The following is a 21132-nucleotide window of genomic DNA, read 5'->3' on the forward strand; positions in this document are numbered from 1 at the left end:
CAGCACCATAAGTAGACCAGTTTTCACAATGCACCAGTGTGTGAAGTAGCACCAGAAGTAGACCAGTTTTCACAATGCACCAGTGTGTGAAACAACAGTATAAGTGGACCAGTTTTCACAATGCACCAGTGTGTGAAACAGCATAAGTAGACCAGTTTTCACAATGCACCAGTGTGTGAAACAACAGCATAAGTAGGCCTGTTTTCACAATGCACCAGTGTGTGAATCAGCACCAGAAGTAGACCAGTTTTCCCAATGCACCAGTGTGTGAAACAACAGCATAAGTAGACCAGTTTTCACAATGCACCAGTGTGTGAAGCAGCACCATAAGTAGACCAGTTTTCACAATGCACCAGTGTGTGAAACAACAGCATAAGTAGACCAGTTTTCACAATGCACCAGTGTGTGAAGCAGCACCAGAAGTAGACCAGTTTTCACAATGCACCAGTGTGTGAAGCAGCACCAGAAGTAGACCAGTTTTCACAATGCACCAGTGTGTGAAGCAGCACCAGAAGTAGACCAGTTTTCACAATGCACCAGTGTGTGAAGCAGCACCAGAAGTAGACCAGTTTTCACAATGCACCAGTGTGTGAAACAACAGCATAAGTAGACCAGTTTTCACAATGCACCAGTGTGTGAAGCAGCACCATAAGTAGACCAGTTTTCACAATGCACCAGTGTGTGAAGCAGCACCATAAGTAGACCAGTTTTCACAATGCACCAGTGTGTGAAACAGCATAAGTAGACCAGTTTTCACAATGCACCAGTGTGTGAAACAGCAGCATAAGTGGACCAGTTTTCACAATGCACCAGTGTGTGAAGCAGCACCAGAAGTAGACCTGTTTTCACAATGCACCAGTGTGTGAAACAGCACCAGAAGTAGACCTGTTTCCACAATGGTCCAGTGTGTGAAACAGCAGCATAAGTAGGCCAGTTTTCACAATGCACCAGTGTGTGAAGCAGCACCAGAAGTAGACCTGTTTCCACAATGCACCAGTGTGTGAAACAGCACCAGAAGTAGACCAGTTTTCACAATGCACCAGTGGGTGAAACAACAGCATAAGTGGACCAGTTTTCACAATGCACCAGTGTGTGAAACAACAGCATAAGTAGGCCAGTTTTCACAATGTACCAGTGTGTGAAGCAGCACCAGAAGTAGACCAGTTTTCACAATGCACCAGTGTGTGAAGCAGCACCAGAAGTAGACCAGTTTTCACAATGCACCAGTGTGTGAAACAACAGCATAAGTAGATCAGTTTTCACAATGCACCAGTGGGTGAAACAGCAGCATAAGTAGATCAGTTTTCACAATGCTCCCTTGTGTACAGTGATGCAATAAGCAGGCCCCTTCCTGCTCTCCCTTAGCTTTAGCAGTTTGTCTGGCCTGGCATGTAAAGCACCAGACAGGTATCAGGCTTCGCTATGTCCCTGTGTTAAGCACCACAAAACGCCCAGCACCCCATAGCTCAGGCTGGTAACGATCCATGCCAGGCTGGTATCCAGAGTGCTATTAACCTGCTATGCTGCGTCACACGCCCGACCAATCACCAGAGCCCGGCCTGTGGTGCTTTGAATGCAGGGCACGGTGAAGTCCTGTCAATAGAAGAGATACTAGATTTATGCAATTGTGCAGCCACACAATTTCCGCATAATTATAGATGTGCCACACTTGCCACATAATCCATCATCCATAATATGCTCATTTTAACTTAAAAATGTTTCTAGCCCAAATGGATTAAAAATTACTAGAAAAACTGGCATGCGTTGCAGCAGAGTGACAGATTGACACAGAGGCAGGTCTCCTTTCAATCAGCGATTGGGTGCAACACTGGTGTTATTGGGGTTAAACCTTAGACCATACAGTGCTAACAAGGGTACAAATGGCAAAATAGTTAAGTAACACTTTTTCATAAATGTGCTGCACTATTTCACATAATTTGCCTTTTCTTGCCACAAAATGTGTTCCTCCCTGCCATATCATTCTAGTGGCCCTGGGTGAATGGTTCCTTGCGAGTAAAGTTGTCTGCAGCAGACAACACCAGATGCAAAAACACATGAAGCTTTCCATAAAAACACACGCCTGCCCTCTTGGATTTCACCTCGAACCTCAAGTTAGGACTTCAAACCGCACTGAAATGCATTGGATTCAAACTCAAGCACAGTTGGTTCACTCAACACATCTATGCCCCAGACCTGGACAACAGTCCAGCTAGAATGTCCAGAACTGAGCTCAACACTAGAGACGTGACCTCATGAACCGGATGTAAAGCTTCAGCTTCCGGAAAGAGCCATGATGAGGTCAGCAGAAGAAACTAGAAGAGCACCTTAGGGTACCTGAAGAGCAGGACATAAATTGTGCGCAATGCTTGTGACGTCAAATTCACAAAATTACGCCACTATACCACTTTGCTTAATTAGGCACTATTTGTGGTAAAAAGTTACAATGAATGGTGCTATTTACGGTAATTTGTTGTAAAAATATACTGCCGACCCATAGGAACAACTGAACAAGACCAGCTGTTGTCCCTGGAGCTCTTGACTCGAGGGTGCATTTCACACTAAAACGTGGCACCTGATGACGGATTTGAGATTTGTGCATTTATGTGTAATTTTGCTGTAATTTCACATAATGATGTGAAAGCAAACGATGCAAGTTTCACACATCATATGTGACAATGCCTTACTACTGGCATTACAGTGGTAAGAATATCTCTTCCTGTCTCAGTTCCATCACCTGGCCACAGGTGTCTCCGTTTGTGGCCAATCAGAGCGCACTGAGGGCAGCAGATCCCGGGCAGGCCTTACCTCTTCCCATTGGTGGATGTAGCGAATGAGGCGCGAGAGCCTGAGCAGCCGCAGGAGGCTGAGGATCTTGGTGAAGCGCACGATGCGCAGCGCGCGGGCCGTCTTGTACACCTCGGAGTCGATGCCCTTCTCCACGATCAGGAAGATGTAGTCCACCGGGATGGAGGACACAAAGTCCACCACGAACCAGGTGCGCAGGTATTTCTTCTTGATCTTCTCGGGGTCCAGGATGATCTCCGTATTGTCCTCGAAGACGATCCCGGTGCGGAAGTTGAGCACGAGGTCCATGAGGAAGAAGGTGTCCGACACCACGTTGAAGATGATCCAGGGCGTGGTGGTCTCCTCCTTGAAGAAGGTGATGCCCACCGGGATGATGATGAGGTTCCCTACCATGAAGAGCAGCATGGTGAAGTCCCAGTAGAACCTGTGGAGACAGAGAAGATCCAGGGTCGGAGGTCAACAGTCTTGCGCTAGCTAGCCAATGACCGACAGCAACGTCAAGACCTTCACCGACTGCAGCTATCGCGACAACACCCCACCTACAGCACTGCTTCAAATCCTGCACCAGCAACTCACCTTCAACCAAACTTACTCTTCATGGCTTATCCTGAGCGCCCTCTGCTCCACTCCCATCTCCTGAGCCTATCTTCTGTACAGACTGCTCTCGACCTCATGCCTGTCTCTACTGTGTACAGACTGCTCTCGACCTCATGCCTGTCTCTACTGTATAGACTACTCTCAATCTCATGCTTGTCTCTTCATGCCTGTCTCTACTGTGTACAGACTACTCTCGACCTCATGCCTGTCTCTACTGTGTACAGACTGCTCTCGACCTCATGCCTGTCTCTACTGTACAGACTGCTCTCGACCTCATGCCTGTCTCTACTGTACAGACTGCTCTCGACCTCATGCCTGTCTCTACTGTATAGACTACTCTCAACCTCATGCCTGTCTCTTCTGTGTACAGACTGCTCTCGACCTCATGCCTGTCTCTTCTGTGTACAGACTGCTCTCGACCTCATGCCTGTCTCTACTGTGTACAGACTGCTCTCAATCTCATGCTTGTCTCTTCATGCCTGTCTCTTCTGTACAGACTACTCTCGACCTCATGCCTGTCTCTACTGTACACAGACTACTCTCAACCTCATGCCTGTCTCTACTGTGCACAGACTGCTCTCGACCTCATGCCTGTCTCTACTGTATAGACTACTCTCAACCTCATGCCTGTCTCTACTGTGTACAGACTGCTCTCAATCTCATGCTTGTCTCTTCATGCCTGTCTCTTCTGTACAGACTGCTCTCGACCTCATGCCTGTCTCTACTGTGTGCAGACTGCTCTCGACCTCATGCCTGTCTCTACTGTGTACAGACTGCTCTCGACCTCATGCCTGTCTCTACTGTACACAGACTACTCTCAACCTCATGCCTGTCTCTACTGTGTACAGACTACTCTCAACCTCATGCCTGTCTCTACTGTGCACAGACTGCTCTCAACCTCATGCCTGTCTCTACTGTGCACAGACTGCTCTCAATCTCATGCCTGTCTCTACTGTGTACAGACTGCTCTCAATCTCATGCTTGTCTCTTCATGCCTGTCTCTACTGTGTACAGACTGCTCTCGACCTCATGCCTGTCTCTACTGTGTACAGACTGCTCTCGACCTCATGCCTGTCTCTACTGTACAGACTGCTCTCGACCTCATGCCTGTCTCTTCATGCCTGTCTCTTCTGTGTACAGACTGCTCTCGACCTCATGCCTGTCTCTACTGTGTGCAGACTGCTCTCAATCTCATGCTTGTCTCTCATGCCTGTCTCTTCTGTACACAGACTACTCTCAATCTCAGACTTCTCTTCTGTACACAGACTACTCTCAACTTCATGCCTGTCTCTACTGTGCACAGACTACTCTCGACCTCATGCTCGTCTCTTCATGCCTGTCTCTTCTGTACACAGACTACTCTCACCCTCATGCCTGTCTCTACTGTGCACAGACTGCTCTCGACCTCATGCTCGTCTCTTCATGCCTGTCTCTACTGTGCACAGACTACTCTCGACCTCATGCTCGTCTCTTCATGCCTGTCTCTTCTGTACACAGACTACTCTCACCCTCATGCCTGTCTCTACTGTGCACAGACTGCTCTCGACCTCATGCCTGTCTCTTCTGTGTACAGACTGCTCTCGACCTCATGCCTGTCTCTTCATGCCTGTCTCTTCTGTGTACAGACTGCTCTCGACCTCATGCCTGTCTCTACTGTGCACAGACTGCTCTCGACCTCATGCCTGTCTCTACTGTGTACAGACTGCTCTCGACTTCATGCCTGTCTCTTCTGTGTACAGACTGCTCTCGACCTCATGCCTCTCTACTGTACACAGACTTAGCCCAGCCTCTTGCTTGTCTCTTCATGCCTGTCTCTACTGTATAGACTACTCTCAATCTCATGCTTGTCTCTTCATGCCTGTCTCTTCTGTACACAGACTACTCTCAATCTCAGACTTCTCTTCTGTACACAGACTACTCTCAACCTCATGCCTGTCTCTACTGTACACAGACTTAGCCCAGCCTCTTGCTTGTCTCTTCATGCCTGTCTCTTCTGTACACAGACTACTCTCACCCTCATGCCTGCCTCTTCATGCCTGTCTCTACTGTACACAGACTTACCCAGCCTCTTGCTTGTCTCTTCATGCCTGTCTCTACTGTACACAGACTACTCTCAACCTCATGCTCGTCTCTTCATGCCTGTCTCTTCTGTACACAGACTACTCTCACCCTCATGCCTGCCTCTTCATGCCGGTCTCTACTGTACACAGACTTAGCCCAGCCTCTTGCTTGTCTCTTCATGCCTGTCTCTACTGTACACAGACTACTCTCAACCTCATGCCTGCCTCTTCATGCCTGTCTCTACTGTACACAGACTTAGCCCAGCCTCTTGCTTGTCTCTTCATGCCTGTCTCTACTGTACACAGACTACTCTCAACCTCATGCTCGTCTCTTCATGCCTGTCTCTACTGTACACAGACTACTCTCACCCTCATGCCTGCCTCTTCATGCCGGTCTCTACTGTACACAGACTTAGCCCAGCCTCTTGCTTGTCTCTTCATGCCTGTCTCTACTGTACACAGACTACTCTCAACCTCATGCCTGTCTCTTCATGCCTGTCTCTACTGTACACAGACTTAGCCCAGCCTCTTGCTTGTCTCTTCATGCCTGTCTCTACTGTACACAGACTACTCTCAACCTCATGCCTCCCTCTTCAGTGTGCAGACTACTCTCATGCCTGTCTCTTCTGTATACAGACTACTCTCAACCTCATGCCTGCCTCTTCTGTATAGACTACTCTCAATCTCATGCTTGTCTCTTCATGCCTGTCTCTTCTGTACACAGACTACTCTCAATCTCAGACTTCTCTTCTGTACACAGACTACTCTCAACTTCATGCCTGTCTCTACTGTGCACAGACTACTCTCAACCTCATGCATGTCTCTTCTGTACTTCTTCTGTACACAGACTACTCTCAATCCTGTCTCTTCATGCCTGTCTCTTCTGCACACAGACTACTCTCAACCTCATGCCTGTCTCTTCTGTACTTCTTCTGTACACAGACTACTCTCAATCTCATACTTGTCTCTTCTGTACACAGACTACTCTCAATCCTGTCTCTTCATGCCTGTCTCTACTGTACACAGACTTAGCCCAGCCTCTTGCTTGTCTCTTCATGCCTGTCTCTACTGTACACCGACTACTCTCAACCTCATGCCTGTCTCTTCATGCCTTTCTCTACTGTACAGACTACTCTCAACCTCATGCCTGTCTCTTTATGCCTGTCTCTACTGTACACAGACTACTCTCGACCTCATGCCTGTCTCTTCTGTGTACAGACTACTCTCAATCTCATGCCTGTCTCTTCTGTACACAGACTATTCTCAAACTCATGCCTGTCTCTTCTGTGTACAGACTACTCTCAATCTCATGCCTGTCTCTACTGTACACAGACTACTCTCGACCTCATGCCTGTCTCTTCTGTGTACAGACTACTCTCAATCTCATGCCTGTCTCTTCATGCCTGTCTCTTCTGTACACAGACTATTCTCAAACTCATGCCTGTCTCTTCTGTGTACAGACTACTCTCAATCTCATGCCTGTCTCTTCATGCCTGTCTTCTGTACAGACTACTCTCAACCTCATGCCTGTTTCTTCTGTACACAGACTGCTCTCAACCTCATGCCTCTCTACTGTACAAAGACTGCTCTCAATCTCATACCTGTCTCTTCTGTGTACAGACTTCTCTCAGTCTCATGCCTCTCTTCTGTATATAGACTTCTCTAAACCTCATGCATGTCTCTTCTGTATATAGACTACTGTCAGTCTCATGCCTGTCTCTGTACACAGACTATTCTAAACCTCGTGCCTGCCTGTTTTATCCTCGTTGTAACCATACCCATACCTAATTCCATCAATCAGTCGCTTCCCACGGAGCCCCCTCGGATGCGCACGCCAAGGCACTAAGGTACCACAAGGAGACTGAGTGAATGCACGGAATACTTTCCTTTAGCATGCAAGACAAGCCCTAATACCCGATGGACTGACCACTAACTATGGGTTCCGGAGTAGTGAGTTACTTCCTGAAAAAGCGCTTCAGCTCCTCTTCAGGGTTAGTAAGCGCTATAGGAATGGAATTTCAACTCAATTTTAATGTACAAGGAGAGTACATGAAGAGGTCAGATGAATCAGGAGTGGTGTACTGGAGGGCGTAATGACCAGCAGCGGCCAAGGAGGTCAGGAGCAGGGGGTCTGAGGTCAGCAGCAGGGGGTCAGAGATCAGGAGCAGGGGTCAGGCAGGTGAGGGTTCAGCAGCAGGTGTTCAGGGAGGTGAGGGGGTCAGAGGCTAGAAGCAGGGGGTCAGAGAGTTCAATCAGGGAGGTAAGGAGCAGGGGGTCAGAGGGAGGTCAGGAGCAGGGAGTCAGAGGGAGGTGAGGAGCAGGGGTCAGAGAGGTCAGAATCAGGGGGTCAGAGAGGTCAGGAGCAAGGGGTCGGGGGTGAGGGGCCAGGGAGGAAAGGAGCAGTGGGTCATAGAGATCAGGAGCAAGTGTCAGAGAGGGGAGGTGAGGGGTCAGCAGCAGGAGGTTAGGGAGGTGAGGGGTCAGAGAGGTCAGGAACAGAGGTCAAGGAGGTGAGGAGCAGGTCAGACAGGTCAGGATCAAAGGGTCAGAGGTCTGGAGAAGGGGATCAGAGGTCAGAAGCAGGGGGTTAGAGAGGTCAGAAGCAGGGCGCCAGAGAGGTCAGGGATAAGAGAGGTCAGGAGCAGTGAGTCAGGGGGGTGAGGGGTCAGGGCGGTCAGAAGCAGGGGGTCAGAGAGGTCAGGGGTTAAGAGAGGTCAGAAGCAGGGGGTTAGAGCGGTCAGGAGCAGTGAGTCAGGGAGGTGAGGGGTCGGGGGGTCAGGAGCAGGGGGTCAGAGATGTCAGGAGCAGTGGGTCAGAGAGATCAGGAGCAGGGGGTCAGAGAGATCAGGAGCAGGGGGTCAGAGGTGAGGAGCAAGATGCTAGAGATGCCAGAAGCGGGGGTCAGAGAGGTGAGGAGCAGGGGGTCAGAGAGGTCAGGAGCAAAGGGTCAGCAGATGAGGGGCCAGGGAGGAAAGGAGCAGGTGGTCATAGAGATCAGGAGCAGGTGTCAGAGAGGGGAGGTGAGGGGTCAGCAGCAGGTGGTCAGAGAGGTGAGGGGTCAGAGAGGCTAGGAACAGGGGTCAAAGAGGTCAGGAACAGAGGTCAAGGAGGTGAGCAGCAGGGCTCAGACAGGTCAGGATCAAATGGTCAGAGGTCTGGAGAAGGGGGTCAGAGTTCAGGAGTAGGTTGTTAGGATCAGGAGGTCAGAAGCAGGCACCAGAGAGGTCAGGGGTTAGAGAGGTCAGAAGCAGGGGGTTAGAGAGGTCAGGAGCAGTGAGTCAGGGGGGTGAGGGGTCAGGGCAGTCAGAAGCAGGGGTCATAGAGGTCAGGGATTAGAGAGGACAGAAGCAGGGGGTTAGAGAGGTCAGGGGTTAAGAGAGGTCAGAAGCATTGGGTTAGAGAGGTCAGAAGCAGGGCGCCAGAGAGGTCAGGGGTTAGAGAGGTCAGAACCAGGGGGTTAGAGAGGTCAGGAGCAGTGAGTCAGGGGGTGAGGGGTCATGGCTGTCAGAAGCAGGGGTCATAGAGGTCAGGGATTAGAGAGGTCAGAAGCAGGCGGTTAGAGAGGTCAAGAACAGGGGGTCAGGGGTTAATAGAGGTCAGAAGCAGGGGGTTAGAGCAGTCAGGAGCAGTGAGTCAGGGAGGTGAGGGGTCGGGGTCAGGAGCAGGGGGTCAGAGAGGTCAGGAGCAGGGGGTCAGAGAGATCAGGGGCAGGGGGTCAGAGAGGTCAGAGAGGCCAGGGGTCAGAGAGGTCAGGAACAAGGGGTCAGAGAGATCAGGGGTCAGATGTCAGGAGCAGGGGGGGTCAGGGGTCAGAGAGATCAGGAACAGGGGGTCAGAGAGATCAGGTGCAGGGGGGCAGGGCGGTCAGGAGCAGGGGGTCAGAGAGGTCAGGGGTCAGAGATGTCAGGAGCAGAGGGTCAGGGGTCAGAGATGTCAGGAGCAGAGGGTCAGAGAGGTCAGGGGTCAGAGAGGTCAGGAGCAGGGGGTCAGACAGGTCCGTAGAAATGCTGCCTGTGGAGGCTAAAGAACAGCATCTCATATTCCAGAAGAGACAGAGGGCAGCAGTGAGGTCCGGCCAATAACCCATTTCACAGGAGGCAGAGTGGGGTTGCAGAGGTCACGAGCAGCTCTGTCAGAAAGGTGAGGAGGTGCTGTGGTGCCCTGGTGGGGTAGAAGCCCCAGACACTCTATCCCAGAGCAGACACAGGGGGGGCAAAAGCGAGGACGAGGGGCCCTCCTTGCGGGGCCTGACCCGGAAGTGCAGGAGTGTCGCATCTCATAGCATTGTCACAAGATACCTGGGAGGTGGGAATGTCACCGGATTTCATGGTCAGTGCTCTAAGTGGGATGAAATGGGTAGGCGGGTCCTTAAAGGGGTGTGGCCAAATAAGCATACCTAGGAATGTCCATGGCAATAAGGAGAAGGCCTAAAACATTTCAACTAGCATCCCGTCCTTGACAAACTGTGTCACCTGATCTGTGCTTGCGAGCATTCCTGTGCCTGCGAGCCGCTCTGTACTCGCGAGCCGCCCTGTACTCGCGAGCCACCCTGTGTAGTTGGTGTGTTCAGGGCCAGCTTTAGAGCAGTGCGACTAGTGCCGCCTTACTGGGCACTGACCTGGAGGGGGGGGGGGGCACTGACCTAAAGGGGTGCTGTGTTAAGGAATAACTTACAATTTAAAAACACCTGCTGCAGAGTTCCTTGTGCATTCAACTTTCATCCTTAATAAAAATGTCAGGATAACTCTTGTTATGAACGTTCCTGCTAGAGAGAGATTGGAGTTTTGTCAAGCAGCAGTTTTGACTCACCATAAAGCAGCTCAGAGGGTTAACGTGCCAGCTGCAGAGAAGGCCTACCGTGCAGATCACAGATCTGTACTTTATGTGGATAGTTGAGTGGATTAATGCTTTTGTCACAAAGATTCCTTTGTTACGCAGTTCAGAAGGTTCAACTCTAATACAGACCAGTGACTGTTACGACTGTCATCAAAGTGCTGCATGCAGGCTGCATAAAACAGATTAGTGCAGTGGTTCCCAACCTGGGGTCCGGGGAACCCTGGGGGTCCGCGAAACCTTCTCAGGGGGTCCGCAACTGCTTAGAAAATTAAATAATATTAACAGATTAGGTCCACAGCTTCTCAGTGGAGGTGTACCCAGATTCGAATTATGATTCAGTGGGGTCCCTGGGTTCCAGTAATGATAAAGTGGGGGTTCACAGAAGTCAATAGGTTGGGCACCACTGGATTAGGGTATTGTTTTTTGATTCAGTCTTTTCTGATCTTGTGATGTTGCTAAAGGGTTCATTTGGGTAGATATACATTCTTATTAGTATAGCCAGCCTTCACCAGCGCTTTAAAACAAATGAAATATATGTGAGAGAGGGTGATGGAGAGATGCGGGGCACTTGTGCACGGTGGTAGTGAGAGAATCAGAGGAGGAGGTCATTGAGAGCGGGGGGGGGGGTGGGGGTAAAAATGATTGTCGCACAGGGCGCCACCAGCACTAAAGGCGGCCCTGGGTGTGTTTGCACAACAAAGAACATTTAGCCCAATATATCAGGCCTAAAATATGCCAGACTTACTGGCTTTGTCAATGCTTGTTAGCAATTTCAGACGAATGTCTAACCACAGTGATGATTTTGTGAATAATTCGAATACAAAATGCTTCACATCTGAACCTACGAGGCTGTGAACTAAACATTAGTAAAGTTTGTAAACGGGGGGGAGGGGTCTGTTTCACGCCCACACAACTCCAAGTCACTCCGCTGGCGGATGTCACCCTCCTCTCCATCACCCTTTTAGCTTCGTCTTTCTACACCTACATCAGTGGGTCACCTGCGAACCTTCTCTTTGTTAGACACACACGCCTCACCTATGAATAAGCGCTTTCGTGTCCTTTGGCGCGGTCAGTATTCCATCAGTTGGGGACCCCTTTGCAGACCTTCACGTACAATGGTAAAACAACCCGCACACGGGTGGCCGTGGCTCTGCCGAGAGGCCAGGGATTGAATGTGCAGGTGACACAGGCCCCGCCCTCCAGGACGCACACCCGTGGGCTCAGAGTGATTGGGAGGGGGGGGTGCCCGCGCCTTACTACAGCCAGCCGCCTCCCCCCACCCACCCCCACAGGGACAACAGAAAGTCGTGACATTGCATTTCTATAGCGCTTACACAGCCGACGAGGCGCTGAATTGCGGCAGGATGTCTCTGGAGCCCCCGCCCGCACCTCTCTGTGGCACTCACTCCCCTCCTCTTGTTAGCTGATATCGGGAGATGTCGCGACAGTCCGGCCGACCCTTAGTGCACGTGAATGCCACTCCTGCTCCACTGCCCTCCCGCCCACACCCGGGGGCTCTGCCCCCAGCCCAGGGACCACCGTCGGGGGCACTTTATCTCCTCCATCTGCAGTGGGCGGGGCTGAGCCGGCCTATCACGTAGGACTGCAGGCTTCAGTGCAGCTGCACAGCATTCACCCCCTCAACCAGACCGAGGGGGGGGGGGGGGGGTCCAGGAGCCCCGCCCCCTCCATCTCTCCGGGCCCTGGGTGGCACCAGAGAGGCGTGCCAGCGACCTTCCTGGAAAGCTGCAAGGTCGGTGCCAGCCAGGAGGCTGCAAGTCACCCTCCAAGGGTGTGGGCTGAGAGACACAGACACACACACGAGAGACACACACACAAACATACACACACAACAGAGCAGGGGCAGTGAGAGAACACACAACTGCAAGGTCAGTGCCAGTCCAACACGCTGCAGATCACCCTCCCAGGCTGTGGGCTGAACACACAACAGAGCAGGGGCAGAGACAACACACTACACACAACAGAGCAGGGGCAGAGACAACACACTACACACAACAGAGCAGGGGCAGAGACAACACACTACACACAACAGAGCAGGGGCAGAGAGAGAACACACTACACACAACAGAGCAGGGACAGAGAGAGAGAACACACTACACACAACAGAGCAGGGACACAGAGAGAGAACACTACACAAAACAGAGCAAGGAGGCAGAGAGAGAGAAAACACACTACACACAACAGAGCAGGGGCAGAGAGAGAGCGAACACACTACACACAGAGCAGGGGGCAGCGAGAGAGAACACACTACACACAACAGAGCAGGGGCAGAGAGAGAAAACACACTACACACAACAGAGCAGGGACAGAGAGAGAGAACACACTACACACAACAGAGCAGGGGCAGAGAGCGAGAACACACTACACACAACAGAGCAGGGACAGAGAGAAAACACACTACACACAACAGAGCAGGGACAGAAAGAGAGAACACACTACACACAACAGAGCAGGGACAGAGAGAGAGAACACACTACACACGACAGAGCAGGGACAGAGAGCGAGAACACACTACACACAACAGAGCAGGGACAGAAAGAGAGAACACACTACACACGACAGAGCAGGGGGCAGAGAGAGAACACACTACACACAACACAGCAGGGGCAGAGAGTGAGAACACACTACACACAACAGAGGAGGGGGCAGAAAGAGAGAACACACTACACACAACAGAGCAGGGGCAGAGAGAGAACACACTACACACAACGGAGCAGGGGCAGAGAGCGAGAACACACTACACACAACAGAGGAGGGGGCAGAGAGAGAGAACACACTACACACAACAGAGCAGGGGGCAGAGAGAGAGAGCACACTACACACAACAGAGCAGGGGCAGAGAGAGAGAACACACTACACACAGAGCAGGGGCAGAGAGCGAGAACACACTACACACAACAGAGGAGGGGGCAGAGAGAGAGAACACACTACACACAACAGAGCAGGGGGCAGAGAGAGAGAGCACACTACACACAACAGAGCAGGGGCATAGAGAGAGAACACACTACACACAGAGCAGGGGCAGAGAGAGAGAACACACTACACACACAGAGCAGGGGCAGAGAGACAGAACACACTACACACGACAGAGCAGGGGCAGAGAGAGAGAGAACACACTACACACAACAGAGCAGGGGGCAGAGAGAGAACACACAACAGAGCAAGGGCAGAGAGAGAGAACACACTACACACAACAGAGCAGGGGAGAGAGAGAGAGAAAACACTACACACGACAAAGCAGGGGCACAGAGAGAGAACACACTACACACGACAGAGCAGGGGCAGAGAGAGAGAACACTACACACGACAGAGCAGGGGGCAGAGAGAGAGAGAACACACTACACACAACAGAGCAGGGGGCAGAGAGAAAACACACAACAGAGCAAGGGCAGAGAGAGAGAACACTACACACAACAGAGCAGGAGCAGAGAGAGAGAACACCGTACACACAACAGAGCAGGGGCAGAGAGAGAGAACACACTACACACGACAGAGCAGGGGGCAGAGAGAGGGAACACACTACACACAACAGAGTAGGGGGCAGAGAGAGAGAGAGAACACACTACACACAACAGAGCAGGGGCAGAGAGATAGAACACACTACACACAACAGAGCAGGGGCAGAGAGAGAGAGAACACACTACACACAGAGCAGGGGGTAGAGAGAGAGAGAACACACTACGCACAACAGAGCAGGGGCAGAGAGAGAGAGAAAACGCATATCACACACTCACACAGACAACAAAGTAGAGGACACTCAAAGAGAGAGGGAGAGAAACACAGCTGCAAGGTCAGTGCCAGCCCAGGAGGCTGCAAATCACCCTCCCAGGGTGTGGGCTGAACACATTACACACAACACACCCGGGGAGGGGGCAGAGGGAGAGAGCACACTACACACAAAAATACACTGGCAACAGGGCCGAGAGGGAGAACACACACACTGGCAACAGAGCAGGGGCAGAGAAAGAACACACTACACACACACACACACACACTTCCAGCAGAGCAGAGGACACCTAGAGAGAGGGGGGGGAATCACATATTACACACACATTGCCAACAGGGCTGAGAGAGAGAAAACACACACAACGCACAAACACACACTGCCAACAGGGCAGAGACAGAGAAAACACACACGACACACAAACACACACTGCCAACAGAGCAGAGAGAACACACACTACACACACACTGCCAACAGAACAGAGACAACACACACTACACACACACTGCCAACAGAACAGAGACAACACACACTACACACACACTGCCAACAGAACAGAGACAACACACACTACACACACACTGCCAACAGAGCAGAGAGAGAACACACTACACACACACACTGCCAACAGAACAGAGACAACACACACTACACACCCACACTGCCAACAGAGCAGAGAGAGAAAACACACTACACACACACTGCCAACAGAGCAGAGAGAGAACACACTACACACACACTGCCAACAGAACAGAGACAACACACACTACACACACACTGCCAACAGAACAGAGACAACACGCACTACACACACACTGCCAACAGAACAGAGACAACACACACTACACACACACACTGCCAACAGAACAGAGACAACACACACTACACACACACTGCCAACAGAGCAGAGAGAGAACACACTACACACACACACTGCCAACAGAACAGAGACAACACACACTACACACACACACTGCCAACAGAGCAGAGAGAGAAAACACACTACACACACACTGTCAACAGAGCGGAGATTACACACACACTGCCAACAGAGCAGAGACAACACACACTACACACACACTGCCAACAGAGCAGAAAGAAACACACTACACACACACACTGCCAACAGAACAGAGACAACACACACTACACACACACTGCCAACAGAACAGAGACAACACACACTACACACACTGCCAACAGAACAGAGACAACACACACACTGCCAACAGAACAGAGACAACACACACTACACACACTGCCAACAGAACAGAGACAACACACACTACACACACAGCCAACAGAGCAGAGAGAGAACACACTACACACACACTGCCAACAGAGCAGAGAGAGAACACACTACACACACACTGCCAACAGAGCAGAGACAACACACACACTGCCAACAGAACAGAGACAACACACACTACACACACACTGCCAACAGAGCAGAGACAACACACACTACACACACACAGCCAACAGAGCAGAAAGAAACACACTACACACACACACTGCCAACATAACAGAGACAACACACACTACACACACACACAGCCAACAGAGCAGAAAGAAACACACTACACACACACACTGCCAACAGAACAGAGACAACACACACACAGCCAACAGAGCAGAGAGAGAAAACACACACTGCCAACAGAACAGAGAGAGAACACACTACACACACACACTGCCAACAGAGCAGAGAGAGAACACACACTACACACACACTGCCAACAGAGCAGAGAGAGAACACACTACACACACACTGCCAACAGAGCAGAGACAACACACACTACACACACACTGCCAACAGAACAGAGACAACACACACACTGCCAACAGAACAGAGACAACACACACTACACACACAGCCAACAGAGCAGAAAGAAACACACTACACACACACACTGCCAACAGAACAGAGACAACACACACACAGCCAACAGAGCAGAGAGAGAGAAAACACACACTAGACACACACAGCCAACAGAACAGAGAGAGAACACACTACACACACACACTGCCAACAGAACAGAGAGAGAACACACTACACACACACACTGCCAACAGAGCAGAGAGAGAAAACACCACACACACACTGCCAACAGAACAGAGAGAGGAAACACACACTAGACACACACACTGCCAACAGAGCAGAGAGAGAACACAATACACACACACTGCCAACAGAGCAGAGAGAGAAAACACACACTAAACACACAGCCAACAGAGCAGAGAGAGAACACACTACACACACACTGCCAACAGACCAGAGAGAGAAAACACACACTAGACACACACACTGCCAACAGAGCAGAGAGAGAACACACTACACACACACTGCCAACAGAGCAGAGAGAGAAAACACACACTACACACACAGCCAACAGAGCAGAGAGAGAACACACTACACACACACTGCCAACAGAGCAGAGAGAGAAAACACACACTAGACACACACACACACTGCCAACAGAGTAGGAAGAAACACACACACACACAAACACACAGCCAACGGAGCAGAGAGAGAACACACTACACACACACACAAACACACAGCCAACGGAGCAGAGAGAGAGAACCCCCCCCCCACACACACTGCCAACAGACCTGTGGACACCCAGGGAGAGGGAGGGAAATCACATATTAGACACACACACACACACACACACACAAACACACAGCCAACGGAGCAGAGAGCACTCCGAGAGAGTGGGAAGAGAACAGGTTGCGCGCAGCACCAACACCAAGCCATAGTGTAGAATGTGCGCAGCACTAACATTAAGCTGTGGTGTAAGTTGTGCGCAGCACCAGGCCACGGTGTAAGTTGTGCGCAGCACCAGGCCACGGTGTAAGTTGTGCGCAGCACCAGGCCACAGTGTAAGTCGTGCGCAGCACCAGGCCACAGTGTAAGTCGTGCGCAGCACCAGGCCACGGTGTAAGTTGTGCGCAGCACCAAGCCACGGTGTAAGTTGTGCGCAGCACCAGGCCACAGTGTAAGTTGTGCACAACACCAATTCACAGTGTAAGTTGTGCACAACACCAAGGTGCAGTGTAAATTGTGCACAACACCAAGGTGCAATGTAAGTCGTGCACAACACCAAGGTGCAATGTAAGTTGTGCACAGCACTAACATCAAGCCACAGTGTAAGTTGTGCACAGCACTAACTTAAAACCACAGTGTACGTTGTGCACAACACCAAGGTGCAGTGTCTTAGGCGGTGTGTGCCAGACCCCTACCCCCACCTCCACTGAGCCATCACTCGATGCCTACTGCAGACAGGGCCTGGGCCTCAGCCATGAAGTGAGGTGGCATCTCCTGGTACCCCCAGCAAGGGGGGAGGGGGGTTACTGTACTGGCACAGGACTGATAAAGGGCTCCGGGAGACGCCCCCCCCCCCCCCCAATGTCAAGCACAAGACTGACCCTGTCCCAACCCTACTAGTCTTCAGACTTCCCCTAGGGCAATGCGCCGCCGCTCACAGTCAACCCCCCACCCGCTCTGAAAACTGAAAGAGAAGGGGGAAGGGCGGTCCCACCAGTGCATGTGAGGAAGACCACAAGATAACTAAGCATTGGCAAAGCCAATAGGTCTCACCTATGCTAGAGCTATTGGCTGTGCCAATGTGTTTTAGCCATGTTGTTCACCAGCGTGGCTGCTGGTCAGCATGGGTAAAAGTTAGTGGCCCAAAGGAGAGTGGCTTGGTGAAGAGTGGAATAGAGTGTTGTAGAGTGGAGTGGCAGAGAGTGTCGTGTGTTGGAGTGGTACAGTTTGGAGTCACATAGTGTGGCATACTCTGGAGAGGCATAGAGTAGAGTCCAGTGGTCTAGAGTGCATTGGCATTGAGTGTTGCAGAGTATAGTGCCATAGAGTGCAGTAGCGTTGAATGCAGCGGCGTAGATTAGAGTGGCACATAGTAAAGTGCAGTGCCATGGAGTAGAGTGGTGCAGAGTGCAGTGGCATAGAACAGCGGCGTAGAGTGGTACAGAATGGAGTGGCGTGGAGTTGAGTGAATCAGAGGTCAATGGCGCAGAGCAGAGTTGAGAGGCATAGAGTGCAGAGTAGAGTCTAGTGCCATAGAATGCAGTGGCGTAGAGTGGAACAACAAAGAGTGGAGTAACAGAGTGGAGTAGCACAGAGTGGGGTAGTGCAGAGTAGAGTTCAGTGGTGCAGAGTAGAGCGTAAGAATGCAATGGTGTAAAGTACACTGATGTAGAGTAGAGTGCTGCGGTGTAGAGTGCACCGTACAGTGCATTGGCATACATTGAAGTGGCCTAGAGTGGTGCAAAGCAGAGTCTAGTGCCATAGAATGCAGTGGCATTGATTGGAGTAACAGAGTGGAGTAACAGTGGAGTAACAGAGTGGAGGAGTGCAGAGTTCAGTGGTGCAGAGTAGAGTGTCAGAGTGCAGTGGTGTAAAGTACAGTGATGCGGAGTTCATACAAGAAAGCACTACACCAGGTGTTACCAAAAATAAAGTATTATTTATCATAACACTAGCTCTAGCCTACAGTTGGTATATCTCCACTGTGAGATATCCACACACAGAAAATATATTTAGGAACAAGCAGGAAAAACAGAGAAATTCATGGCACCCTATTGGGGGGCAAACCATACACTTAGAAAGTGGCATAAGAATGGAGGTGCCAATCACGGTATGTGTGGTAGGATCCCAGGGGCTGGGGAGTATGAAATCACTGAAGGTAAGGAACAGAAGTCCCCCTGGCGCCCATGTGCAGAGGTTTTTATGTGGCTGGTGTCCCTTAGACAAACACAGGACTGTAGCGGTTGGAATTTTCAGGATTTAGGACCCTTGCAGAGGGCCAAAAGGAAACCAGTTGGCATAAGGAAGGTTGGCGAGTACCCCCACCTGTGGACACCCAGGAAAGTGGAGTACCTACACCAGGGAGCCCAGGAGCATAGGGATGAAGTGACGTCAGAAACCTTTGTTGGAGTCGATGGGAGCCTTGTTTGCCCAGCTGCTGTCGCGACCCATGGAACAGGTCGGTGAAACCCATGGGTGGATTCTGGACAAGAAGAACTTGAAAATGAAGGGAACAGAGTCAAGTCCACTCAGAGATGTCCAGGTGGTGCAGGTAGGCAATGCCCACCCTCTTTGGGGAGAAGCTCCTGCAGGTCGGTGAAGGAAGGAGTACAGTTGCAGAGTCCAGGTGATGCAAGAAGCTACTTGGAGTTGCCCACAAGCTGTCCCACGTCAGTCGCTGGATTGCAGATGGGTCAGTGGTCAGCAGAACCAAAAAAGCATTGGCAAAAGCAAGAGGAATCTGCAGGGAAGTTTTCAGATTTTGGGGACCAGCAAGGTCCAAACGACTCAACCTTTGGAGGGGAGTCGGGCCGACCCTCAGCAAGCAGAAGAGCCAGCAGGAGTCATTGGAGCCACCATGAGGACCAACCAGCAGCAGGCACAGGGAGTTTTGGAGAGGCCTCAGCAGCACAACAAAGAAGGAGTTCCACCCTGCAGGAGGTGCATGGTTGATGCTGTTCTTGGAGTTGCAGAGTACTGGAGGCTGGGGCTTCTTGGAGCTCAAAGGTCTTCAGGAGGCAGAATCAACAAGCCTTGGTAACAGCAACAGATGTGGTGCACAGGGGTTCCATCCCAGTGGCTACAGCAAAGGCCACCGTCTCCCAAGTTGGTCAGACGTCAAGTTGGAAGTGGAGAGGGACAGACAACCACCGCCTGTGCTGCAGAGCCTTTCGATGTCCATGGCACAGCAGGATCCACCTCAGTGGTTGTCCTAGAGGTGGTGGTGGTGGATGCAGTGGAGAGACTCCTTCACTCCACGGGATATTCCTTGTTGCTTCCCGATGCAAGCAGAGTCCTTGTGACACTGGAGGATGCACAGCCATGAATGTTGCAGAATTCTTGCAGGAGCTGGAGAAACAATGCTGCAGTGGGAGCCCTCCCAACAGGATCCAGTTTTGTTACAGTTCCTAAGGCAGACCAGCAGCTGTTCCAGAGGCCAGGTTGCAGGAAGTGTCTTACAGAGTTCTCTGTAGAGTCTTGCTTGACAAATCTAAAGTCCAACCCTCAAGGGAGCCCTTAAGTAACCCAGAAACATGGTTGGGCACTGTCAGCGGTGGTCAGGGACATCACCTACCTGGCCTAACCAGTCAGATGCTCACAGGGGCCTCTGCCCATCTTGTTTCCAAGTCAGCAGAATCAAGGGGACAGCTGGCAGAGCTCTGTGCACCTCCCTAGGGGAGGAGCTGGACAGGAGGTTGGTCACTCCGATTTCCTTTGTGTGGTTTCACACCAGAGCCTGAACCAGGGGTCCCTGCACTGGTGCAAACCAGATTATACAAGGAGGGCCCAAAATGTGCCCTTCAAAGCAGTCTGGTTCGTTGAGAGGCCACCCCACCCCAGCCCAGAGACACCCATTTCAAAGGGAGAGGTGTTCACACCTCTTCTCTACAGGAAATCCTTTGTTCTGCCTTCCTCTGCTCAAGTTAGGCTCATCAGCAGGAGGCCTGAACATTGTTGAAGGTCGGCAGCAGCACAGGCTGGCATGTAGACCCTGCAAGACTGTACAGGCAGATTAAGGGATCCTCTAAGGAAACCCCAGAGTACATGGTATCATGCAACTAACACTAAAATCAGTATAGTTGCATGATTCCAACATGTTTGATACCAAACATGCCCAGGTTCGGAGAAGCCATTATGTAGTTGGACCATTCATGTTGACCAGTGTCCACTACATACCTCAAAATAGCATTCCACACTCACAGGGGATGGAGTCTGGGGATTGTAGAGGCACCTCTGCTCATGCCGCGGTGCCCTCACACTCAGGATCATGCACCCTGCCCTTGGGCTTGAGGGCCTACCATCAGGGTGACTTACAGTGTCCAAGTGCAGTGACCGTGATATAAGGTTAGCCTTATATCTAAAGTGAAAGGTGCATGCACCTTTTCACACAGTCTGCAATGGCAGGCCTGCAGACACAGTTTGAATGAACTTCCATAGGGGCATAATGCATGCAGCAGCCCATGGGGTACCCCTGGTGTACCAGTGCCCTGGGTACATAAGTACCTTATACTAGGGAGTTACATGGGTGCACCAGTATA

The 21132-nt window shown here is 51.2% G+C and overlaps 1 protein-coding gene across 1 annotated transcript in view; it reads right to left on the reverse strand.

The window, feature by feature from the left end:
* HCN2 (hyperpolarization activated cyclic nucleotide gated potassium and sodium channel 2) overlaps positions 1 to 21132 on the reverse strand; it is a 289150-nt gene that overhangs the window by 176925 nt on the left and 91093 nt on the right. Inside the window, exon 2 of the mRNA XM_069216276.1 lies at positions 2806 to 3229. Within this exon, the coding sequence (XP_069072377.1) occupies positions 2806 to 3229 (424 nt within the window). The remainder of the gene's footprint in view (positions 1 to 2805; positions 3230 to 21132) is intronic.

This window comes from Pleurodeles waltl, chromosome 12 (assembly GCF_031143425.1).
Source record: "Pleurodeles waltl isolate 20211129_DDA chromosome 12, aPleWal1.hap1.20221129, whole genome shotgun sequence".
NCBI lineage: Eukaryota > Metazoa > Chordata > Amphibia > Caudata > Salamandridae > Pleurodeles > Pleurodeles waltl.